Below are 12,640 nucleotides of genomic sequence, written 5' to 3' on the forward strand. Positions count from 1 at the left end.
CGCGGGCAGGCGGACGGAGGTGTGCGGACGGACGGAGGCGTGCGAGCTGGCTGGCGTGCGGACGGACAGAGGCGTGCGAGCTGGCTGGCGGACGGAGGCGTGCGAGCTGGCTGGCTGGCGGACGGACGGAGGCGTGCGAGCTGGCTGGCGGACGGACGGAGGCGTGCGAGCTGGCTGGCGGACGGACGGAGGCGTGCGGATGGACGGAGGCGTGTGGACAGACGGCCAGACGAACTGACACCTATGAGGAAGAAATTGTGAATCTCAAACGTTATGTTTTGATTACAACATTATTGACGGACGGAGGCGACCGGAGGTGGGTGGGCGGACGGACAGACGGATGGAGGCGGGCGGACAGTTTCCGGTCACCTTGCCATGATTAAAAGCAGTGGTTCGCGAGAATGCTGCCATCAATCCACGGGTTCTTGTTGGGGAAGGTTTTAAGTCACCGTGGGTACAAAATCACTGATGCAATTGCTAATAAACTCGCTCACTGAATCAGTGTATAAATCAATGTTGTTGTTCGATGCTATCCGGAACATATCTCAGTCCACGTGATCGAAGCAATTTTGAAGCGTGGAATCAGACCAGCGTTGAACAGATCCAAGCATGGGCGTTTCCTGTTTTAGTTTCTGTCTATAGGCTGGGAGCAACAAAATTGAATCGTAGTCAGATTTGCTGAAATGAGGGCGAGGGAGGGCTTTGTATGCATTGCGGGAATTAGAGTAGCATTGATTCAGAATTTTTCCAGCCCGGGTCGCGCAGGATACAAACAGCACTGGATTGAAATCATCAACATGTATTGATAACATCTTTACTAATGCTGCAGAAATGTGCTTAAAAGCAGTATCCAGATTAATCGTATGTAGTGATCACAATATAGTAACCATCTAGGAAAACCAAAGTTCCAAAGGCTGGGCCTAATATAGTTTATGAGGTCATACAATAAGTTTTGCAGTGATTCATATGTTGATGTAAAGAATATTTGTTGGTCCGTGGTGTATAATGAGGAGCAGCCAGACACTAAACTTGACACATTTATTAAATTGCTTATCCCAATTACTAGTAAGCATGCAGCCATTAAGAAAATGACTGTAAAAACTGTTAAATCCCTGTGGATTGATGAGGAATCGAAAAATGGTATGGTTGAAAGGAATGAGGCAAAAGGAATGGCAAGTAAAGTCTGGCTGCACAAACGATTGGATAACGTACTGCAAATTGAGATCATGTGACTAAACTAAATAAAAAGAAGACTCTACACTATGAAATTTAGATACATTACATAAGGAATGATAGTAAAAAGCTTTGGAGCACCTTCAATGACATTTGGGGAAAATGGGTCAACTGAGCTCCAACATTCATTGAACCAGGTGGCTCATTCTTTACAAAACCAACTGATATTGCTACAACTTAAATAATTTTTTCATTGGCAAGATTAGCAAATTTAGGCTTGACATGCCAGCAACAAACGCTTACACTACACATACAAGTATATCTGACCAAATTATGAAAGACAAGACAAGACAAGAATTTGTTGTCTATCAACAATGACAAGCCACCAGGGTCTGACAACTTGGATGGAAAATTACTGAGGACAATGGCGGAAAATATTGCCACTCATATTTGCCATATCCTAAATATATCTTAAATGTCTGTCAGCTCAGACACCCATTCAGACACCCATGCATACCCCACAAGACACGCCACCAGAGGTCTCTTCACAGTCCCCAAGTCCAGAACAGACTATGGGAGGTGCACAGTACTACATGTAGCCATGACTACATGGAACGCTATTCCACATCAGGTAACTGATGCAAGCAGTAGAATAAATAAAAAATTAACAGATAAAAATACACCTTATAGAACAGCGGGGACTGTGAAGCAACACAAGCATAGGCACAGACACATGCATACACATACATTATAACATGCGCACTATACACACACGTGCACATGGATTTTGTGTTGTCGATATGTGGTAGTGGAGTATGAGCCTGAGGGCACATACCTGGTGTGTTGTGAATTTTGTAATGAATGTATTGGAATGTTTTCTAAATTGTATAACTACCTTAAATTTGCCGGACCCCAGGAAGAGTAGCTGCTGCCTTGGGAATCCATAATAAATACAAATACAACCTAGGGAACAGGGTGACGTTCCTTTTCAGACGCAGACTCCGGTTAAAGATGTATTCAAGTGAACCACATTTATCTTCAGTTCAACTCTTTGTCACAGTTCTGGAGAAGACCGAGTTCAAAGACGAGTCGCAGTTCTTTCGTTTCTACGCCGACGAGGAGATGGAGGGTACCAACTCCAAGAGCAAGCAGCTGCAGCGCAACGACTTTAAGCTCATCGAGAACATCCTGGTCAAGTCCCTAGTGGTGAGTGTAATTACAGTGGTTCCTCCTTTAAAAGTTGCGAGCTTACGCTGCGGGATTTAGAGGTAACTTGTGGTTTAGTATGGTATCCTGACACTTCATTGCTCCAGACCACCACAAGGGGGAGTTAGAGTACTGATTATGCTCTTGTGTCCTACTGTGTCTCTAACTGACAATAAATGGGTGACTTAAACCTAATTAGAAACTGATAATTGTGCACAACTTCAGTATTACTTACTAAAACTGTTACACTAAGGTTTTCATTATTTTATTTTATGTTAGGATTATTTTGCTCTTACTGTATTACTGTAGGCCACTCGTTGTACAGCGCCTGAGTGGCGCAATGGGCTAAAAGACAGCATAGCAGTGCAAGCTGTGTTGCTACGGATGCTGGTTCAATACCTGTGCTGGCCTTTACTGGGAGACCCATGAGATGACTGTAGTTTTTTTTTTTTCTCCCCCTAAAATCAGAAATAAATCATTCAGAATAACAAATTGGCTTAATTTACACATTAGTAACAATGGCTCACCCCATGTTCAAGAATGTCCTTTTTCTCGCTCATTTTACATTATTTGAAAACAAAATCCTCTTCAAAATATTTAAGGGGCATTGCGCTAATAATGGCGCTGACTAGGGAAATGTTCCCGCTGTTCTGTTCTTAGTATCAGTCTGCACGTTCAAACTAAAACAATGTAACTAATAGCATCTTTATGCTTTCATTAATAAAATAATGATAAAAATACTCTTTCAATATGCCAATGTTTATTTAGTTATGGATCCATTCCCCGTCGGGGAATTGAACCCCGGTCTTCCGCGTGCCTTGCCCGCATGACATCAGGATTCTTAAGCTAAATATGCCAGTACTGTACTGCCGACCGTCACGTTGTGCAGCGCCATATTGTCCATTCCATCCTAATGGAAACCCAGAGGGCTTTTAGTTTTTTCTTGGAATAGAGAAACCATTATATTAATCTAATTAAATAAGCAAGTACCAGTGTCAAGTTTGAACACACCTACTCATTCCAGGATTTGTCTTTATCTTTACTCTTTTCTACATTGTAGAATAATAGTGAAGACGTCACAACTATGAAATAACACATGGAATCTGTTAAGAACAAATTCCTTTTAACAAGGACAGCCTACCCCTTCCTCCACGTTGGGGAATTGAATCCTGGTGTCCTGCGTGCCTGCATTTCCATGTTTACTATAGTATGTATTGTAGGCTATGTTTACATGTCACACTGCACAGTAACCTAATAAACAAATGCAGGTGGCTTATCTTCTTTATTGCTTTATTATCCAAATGTAAAAGCATATACTGTACAGTACTGTATTTCTTCATCAGCATCTTTATGCTTTCGTTAATAAAATAATGATTAAAAATACTCTTTCAAAATGCAGATGTTGATTTTAGTTATGGATCATAACGAATTACCATGGGAATAGATATCACTGATTTACATAATTATTGGAACAAAGTTGTCTAATGAAGGCAAACAAATTGCTGGTTACTCAAATACTCTTTCAAACACACATGGTCACGTACAGCATCATTATGGCTATTAGCAGGGCTATATTTAGGCCTTTATTCAGATTACAATCGCTCACTGTTGTTTTTTTGAAAACTAAATTATCTCAAATATCGTTACTTTTTTAACAAAGCGATTTTTTAAAAATTATTATTAATTAATTTAGAATTATATTAAAGCCCCTTAGGATCTGTGAGAATATCTAACGGAAAATGGCCATTAGAGATTCATTTAGAATCCTCCAATCCTCTAAATGTAATTATTGGTGGAGAGTTATGTCATTGAATTTTTTTTATTTTTAGACATACTGTAGGCCTACCATAGACAAAATGAGTATTGGTTACACTACAATTAGGGTGTGGAAATGTTATGCCCCTTGGATATTAATTTAGAATCCTCCAATCCTCTTATGCTGTAGCCCACTCCCGACCGTCACGTTGTACAGCGCAATATTTTCCATTCCAACACTGAGGGTTTCATTTTTCTCAGAATAGAAACACCATAATATAAATTCAATTAATTAAGCCAAATTTCTTAAAGTCAGTCCCATGTACACCGTTATTCCAAAAAAGGTTTTAAATTAGTACAGCCAATAGAAGAATGTCAAATGCTTCTCAAAGTTGCCCTCTGGTGGTCATACTAGCACTAACTTGCATTAACGTAAAAATGTCTGACAATTAAATAACGTGCTATTGAATGCTGCTGCTGCAGTATGACACAACTTTTAAAGGAGGAACCACTCTACACACACAACAATGTACACAAATACACACACAAGAATGTATCCCCACACACATGAATGCACACACACACACATGAACGCACGCACACGTACACGCACACATGAATGCACACACACACACACACATGAACACACGCACACGCACACGTACACGTACACTTACACGTACACGCACACAGACACACATGAACGCACACACATGCACACTTACACGCACAAAGACACACATGAACGCACGCACACGTACACACACACGTACACGTACACGCACACACATGAACACACACACATGCACGTACACACACGTACACACATGAACGTACACACACATGAATGTACACACACACACACACACACACATGAATGTACACACACACACACATGAATGTACACACACACACACACACACATGAATGTACACACACACACACACACACACATGAATGTACACACACACACACACACACACATGAATGTACACACACACACACACACACACACATGAATGTACACACACACACACACACACACACACACACACACACACACACACACACACACACACATGAATGTACACACACACACACACACACACATGAATGTATACACACACACACACACACACACAAATGTACACACACACACATGAATGTACACACACACACACACACACGAATGTACACACACACACACACAAATGTACACACACACACACACGAATGTACACACACACACATGAATGTACACACACACACACACACACGAATGTACACACACACACATGAATGTACACACACACACAAACATGAATGTACACACACACACACATGAATACACACACACACACACACACATGAATGTACACACACACACACATGAATGTACACACACACACACACACATGAATGTACACACACACACACATGAACGTACACACACACACGAACGCACGCACGCACACACATGAATGCACTCACACGCAAGCACATGAACGTACCCACACGCGCATGAACGCACACACACGCAAGCACATGAACGTACACACACACGTACACATATGAACGTACACACACACACATGAACTCACGCACACAGACACATACACGAACACACACGCATGAATGCACTCACACGCAAGCACATGAACGTACACACATGAACGTACTCACACATGAATGTACACACACACACACACACACATGAACGCACACACACATGCATGAACGCACACACACGCAAGCACATGAATGTACACACACAATGTACACACACACACACACACACATGAATGTACACACACTGAACGTACACACACATGAATGTACACACACACTCACACAAACACACGAATGCACACACGAACGTACACACACACATGAACGCACACACACACACACATACATGAATGTACACACACACATACATGAATGTACACACACACACATGAATGTACACACACACACATGAATGTACACACACACACACACACATGAATGTACACACACACACACACACAACACACACACACACACACACACACACACACACATGAATGTACACACACACACACACATGAATGTACACACACACACATGAATGTACACACACACACACACACACATGAATGTACACACACTGAACGTACACACACATGAATGTACACACACACTCACACAAACACACGAATGCACACACGAACGTACACACACACACATACATGAATGTACACACACACATGAACACACACACACACATGAATGTACACACACACACATGAATGTACACACACACACACGCATGAATGTACACACACACGCATGAACGTACACACACACGCAAGCACATGAACGTACACACACACGCAAGCACATGAATGTACACACACTGAACGTACACACACACACATGAATGTACACACACACTCACACAAACACACAAGAATGCACACACGAACGTACACACCCACATGAACGCACACAAACGCACACACACACACACTTGAACGTACACACAAATGAACGTACACACACACACACATGAACGCACACACACACACGAACGCGCACACACACACGAACGTTCACACACACGAACGCACACACACATGAACGCACACACACACACACACACACACACACATGAACGCGAACACACACACAAACGCGAACACACACAAACGCGAACACACACACACACACATGAACGCGCACACACACACTTGAACGTGCACACACACACACAAACACACTTGAACGTACACGTACACACACACACTTGAACGTACACATGAATGTACAAACACACGCACATGAACGCACACACACACACAAATGTACACACACATAAATGAGCACATACACTTGTGTGAACGTAACAGCACTGTACATTGTTACCAGTCAGTAATTCATTGAATGGTTTGTCCGCTGCTGTAACAATAGGCTGTCACACAGTGGTATTTAGAGGAACAGGTTTTTGACTTCCCCAGAAGTCTGGGCATGATCAGAAACAGCCATGTCCTTCACTCTGCAAGGCCCAAGTGTGTGTGTGCGTGCGTATGTTTGTGTGATGACTTTAACCACATCTGGCTGTGGGTATCAGAGAGCACTTGGAGACATCTCATCCCCTCAGTGTCTGATGCAGCTCAAAACATCTCCTTTGAAGATGAGACAGGGCTTTGAAGTCCAACTGATCCATTAATGGCAGATGTCTTTGGGAAATCAGCAATGTGTGTTTCGGTGTGTATAAGGAAGTCTCATAGGATGCGAGCATCAGGAAGAACAATTCAAACTAATGAGTTCAGTCGCTTTTGAGGAGACATACACTTGACAGTTTGCTCATATTCAAACCGAACATTTGACAACATTAGTTCGATAAAACGGATAAGATATAAATATATTCTACAATATATAAGGAAAATCAAATATCAACACCCACAAACGCTCATGAGTTCAGTTGAAATGGATATAATTATTTTCTCCACAGGGGTAATTTCAGAAAGATGTTCCAAGAGAGGAGCCGTAACGTTACGTGTTTCCATGCGTGAGCCGCACTTAGAATTGAATTAACCCCCCAACTGTGTGTGAAGATGGTAATTACGAATGGCTCTCCTATCCAATCAAATCTGATTCAAATAAAATGTTGTCACTAACAGTGGAATGCTTACTTATGGGGCCTTCCCAACAAATGCAGAGAGAAAATTAAAAAGAATAATGAATACACTATGAGTAACGACAACTTCCCTATATATATACGGGATACCAGTATCGAGTCAATGTGCAGGGGTACGAAGTACAGTTGAAGTCGGAAGTTTACACACACCTTAGCCAAATACATTTAAACTCAGTTTTTCACAATTCCTGACATTTAATCCTTGTAAGAATTCCCTGACTTAGGTCAGTTAGGATCACCACTTTATTTTAAGAATGTGAAATGTCAGAATAATAGTAGTGATTTATTTAAGCTTTTATTTCTTTCATCATATTCCCAGTGGGTCAGAAATTTACATACACTCAATTAGCATTTGGTAGCATTGCCTTTAAATTGTTTAACTTGGGTCAAATGTTTTGGGTAGCCTTCCACAAGCTTCCTACAATAAATTGGGTGAATTTTGGCCCATTCCTCCTGACAGAGCTGGTGTAACTGAGTCAGGTTTGTAGGCCTCCTTGCTCGCACACACTTTTTCAGTTCTGCCGACAAATTTTCTATAGGATTGAGGTCAGGGCTTTGATGGCCACTCCAATATCTTGACTTTGTTGTCCTTAAGCTATTTTGCCACAACTTTGGAAGTATGCTTGGTGTCATTGTCCATTTTGAAGACCCATTTGCGACCAAGATTTAACTTCCTGACTGATGTCTTGAGATGCTGCTTCAATAGATACACATAATTGTACATCCTCATGATGCCTTCTATTTTGTGAAGTGCACCAGTCCCTCCTGCAGAAAAGCACCCCCACAACATGATGCTGCCACCCACGTGCTTCACGGTTAGGATGGTGGTCTTCGGCTTGCAAGCCTCTCCCTTTTTCCTCCAAACATAACAATGGTCATTATGGCCAAACAGTTCTATTTTTGTTTCATCCGACCAGAGGACATTTCCCCAAAAAGTACGATCTCTGGAGTATTTGACAATTAAAAAAATAAATATTTATTTTTTTTAATTATTTTTCTCCCTTTTTTTCTCCCCAATATCATGTTACCCTATTGTTAGTAGTTACTGTCGTCTCATCGCTACAACCCTTTTACGGACTCGGGAGAGGCAAAGGTCGAGAGCCATGCGTCCTCCAAAACATAACCCAACCAAGCCGCATTGCTTCTTAACACAGAGCTCATCCAACCCGGAAGCCAGCTGCACCAATGGTTCGGGCAAACACTGTACACCTAGCGACCTGGTCAGCGTGCACTGCGCCCGGCCCGCCACAGGAGTCAAGAATATTCCTGCCGGCCAAACCCTCCCTAACCCAGACGATGCTAGGCCAATTGTGAGTCGCCCCATGGACCTCCCGGTTGCGGCCGGCTGCGACAGAGCCTGAGCTCGAGTATTTTACAATTTATAGTGACTCTTCTGACACTACCTTGTATAGAGGTCCTGGATGGCAGGAAGCTCAGCCCCAGTGATGTACTGGGCTGCACACACTACCCTCTGTAGCACCTTGCGGTTGGATGCCGAGCAGTTGTCATACCAAGCGGTGAGGCAGCCAGTCAAGAAGCTCTCAATGGTGCAGCTGTAGAACATTTTGAGGATCTGCGAGCCCATTCCAAATCTTTTCATCCTCCTGAGGGGGAAGAGGCATTGTCGTGCCCTCTTCACAACTGTGTTGGTGTGTGTGTGTGGACCATGCTAATTCCTTAGTGATGTGGATACTGAGGAACTTGAAGCTCTCGACCTGCTCCACTAAAGCCCTGTCGATTTGGATGGGGGCATGCTCAGGGCTGCGTTTCCTGTAGTCCACTATCAGCTCCTTTTGTCTAGGTTATGTTGAGGGAGAGGTTGTTGTCACTGACCTCCTCAATATAGTCTTATCATCATCTGTGATCAGGCCTACCACCGTCGTGTTGTCAGCAAACTTATTGATGGTGTTGGAGTCGTGCGCGGCCACGCAGTCATGGGTGAACAGGTATTACAGGAGGGGACTGAACATGCATACCTGAGGGGTGCCCGTGTTGAGGGTCAGCGTGGCGGATGTGTTCCTAACCTCACCACCTGGGGGCGGCCATTCAGGAATTCCAGGATCCAGTTGCAGATAGAGCAGATAGTGTTCAGTGTGCAGATAGTGTTCAGTTGCAGGGTCCTGAGCTTAGTGGTGAGCTTTAAGGGCACTATGGTGTTCAATGTTGAGCTGTAGACAATGAACAGCATTCTCACATAGGTATTCCTCTTGTCCAGGTGGAAAAGGGCAATCGAGATTGCGTCATCTGTAGATCTGTTGCATTACAGGTGTAGCGAAAACAAGCATTGCGCTACACCTGCAGTAACATCTGCTAAATATGTGTATATGACCAATAAAATTGGATTTGTTTTGATGGGGTGGTATGCAAATTGGACTGTGTCTGGGATGATGGTGTTTATGTAAGCCATGACCAGCGTTTCAAAACATTTCATGGCTACCAATTTGAGTACTACAGGACTATAGTAATTTTGAAAGGTCCACTTGGCATTCTTGTGCACAGGGACTATGGTGGTGTGCTTGAAACATATAGGTATTACAGACTGGGTCAGGGAGAGGTTGAAAATGTCAGTGAAGACACTTGCCAGCTGGTCAGCGCATGCTCTGAGTACGCGTCCTGGTAATCCGTCAGTCTCCGAGGCCTTGTGAATGTTAACCTGTTTAAAAGTCTTAATCACATTGGCTACAGAGAGCGAGATCACACAATCATCCGGAACAGCTGGTATTCTTATGCATGGTTCAGTGTTGCTTGCCTCGAAGTGAGCATAAAAGGCATTTAGCTCATCTGATAGGGTCACATCACTGGGTGGTTGGGTTTCCATTGTAAATCTGTGATAGTTTGCAAGGATCTTAGTCCTATTTTGATGTTTAGCCTGTTTGATGGCTCGTCGGAGGTCATAGTGGATTTCTTATAAGCTTCCGGATTGGTGTCCTGCTCCTTGAAAGCTGCAGCTTTAGCTCATAGCGGATGTTGCCTCTAATTCATGTCTTCTGGTTGAGATATGTACGTACGGTCATTGTGGGGATAAGATCATTAATGCACTTATTAACCTGTCTGGCACCAGTGGGACGGTAGCGTCCCACCTCGACAACAGCAAGTGAAATTGCAGGGTGCCAAATTCAAAACAGAAATCCCATAATTAAAATTCCTCAAACATACAAGTATTATACACCATTTTAAAGATAAACTTCTTGTAAATCCAACCACAGTGTCCGATTTCAAAAAGGCTTTACGGTGAAAGCACACCGCAATTATGTTAGATCAGCGCCTAGTCACAGAAAACCATACAGACATTTTCCAGCCAAGGAGAGGGCTCACAAAAGTCAGAAATAGCGATTTAAATTCATCACTAACCTTTGATCTTCATCAGATGGTACTCACAGGACTTCATGTTACACAATAAATGTGTGTTTTGTTCAATAAAGTTAAACTTTATGTCCAAAAACCGCAGTTTTGTTGGTGCGTTTTAGTTCAGTAATCCAAAGGCACAATGCGCACCCTCAACATCCAGACAATAATATTTCAACTGGACAAAAGCTTCATCAATAGAAAAGGTAAACATGAAATGCGCGCTCCCGATCACGTGCTTGGCTCATGTCTGGAAATTTCCACTGCCCACTCATTGAAAGTGCTGTATCTCCCTAATTTTTCAGAGTAAAAGCCTGAAACAATGCCTAAAGACTGGCCACATGTAGAGGAAGCCATAGAGATTGTGAACTGGGTCCTAAGTCTTTGTATGGTAGATAGGCTTTCAATGGAAAAACAGCCTTTCAAAATAATAGTACTTCCTGGATGGATTTTCCTCAGGTTTTCGCCTGCCATATCAGTTCTGTTATACTCAGACATTATTTGAACAGTTTTGGAAACTTTAGAGTGTTTTCTATCCAAATCTACTAATTATATGCATATCCTAGCATCTGGGCCTGAGGAGCAGGCAGTTTATTATGGGTACGCTTTTCATCCAATCTTCCGAATGCTGCCCCCTACCCGAGTGAAGTTAATGAAGCCGGAACTGATGTGGTGAATGTTAGCTGATGAATCCTGGAACATATTCCAGTCTGTGCTAGTGAAGCTGTCCTGTAGATTAGCATCTACTTTATCTGACCATTTCCATATTGAGCATCCTGTTGCTTTGGAGCATCCATTGCTTCCTGTTTTGAGTTTTTGCTTGTATGCATTAATCAAAATATAGCATTATGGTCAGATTTGCCAAATGGAGGGCAAGCCTTCTATGTGTTTCTGTATGTGGAGTAAAGGTAGTCTAGAGTTTTATTGCCTCTTGTTGCACAGGTGACCTGGTAAATATGAGGTCAAACTTATTTCAGTTTCCCTGCATTAAAATGACTGGCCATGAGATATGTATTTTCTTGTTTGCCTATACAGCTTGTTGAGTGCGGTCTTAGTGCCAGAACCGGTTAGTGTCGTGGTAAATAGACAGCTATGAAAGATATATTGCTTAACCTCTCTGGGATATGTGGTACGCTAGCGTCCCACCTGGCCAAAAGCCAGGGAAAATGCAGAGCACCAAATTCAATTAAATTACTATATAAATCACACATGCAAGATAGCAAATTAAAGCTACACTTGTTGTAAATCCAGCCAACATGTCAGATTTCAAAAAGGCATTTCAGTGAAAGCAAACCATGCTATTATCTGAGGATAGCACCTCTGTAAATTTCAACCCTGCAGGCGCTTTACAAAACGCAGAAATAAAAATATAATTCATGCCTTAGCTTTGACGAGCTTCTTTTGTTGGCACTCCAATATGTCCCATAAACATCACAAATGGTCCTTTTGTTCGATTAATTCCGTCGATATATATACCCA

At 42.6% G+C, this 12,640-nt stretch overlaps 1 protein-coding gene across 2 annotated transcripts in view; it reads left to right on the forward strand.

Moving 5' to 3' along the window:
* LOC112221585 (phosphatidylinositol 3,4,5-trisphosphate-dependent Rac exchanger 1 protein) overlaps nucleotides 1–12,640 on the forward strand; it is a 135,755-nt gene that overhangs the window by 85,647 nt on the left and 37,468 nt on the right. For both annotated transcript variants that reach the window (XR_006079618.1, XM_024383734.2), the window contains exon 16: nucleotides 2,234–2,379. Coding sequence is in view for 1 of the 2 variants with exons in the window: in XM_024383734.2 (XP_024239502.1) it covers nucleotides 2,234–2,379 (146 nt within the window). In the remaining variant the exon portion in view is untranslated. The remainder of the gene's footprint in view (nucleotides 1–2,233; nucleotides 2,380–12,640) is intronic.

This window comes from Oncorhynchus tshawytscha, linkage group LG22 (genome assembly GCF_018296145.1).
Source record: "Oncorhynchus tshawytscha isolate Ot180627B linkage group LG22, Otsh_v2.0, whole genome shotgun sequence".
NCBI classification, from domain to species: domain Eukaryota; kingdom Metazoa; phylum Chordata; class Actinopteri; order Salmoniformes; family Salmonidae; genus Oncorhynchus; species Oncorhynchus tshawytscha.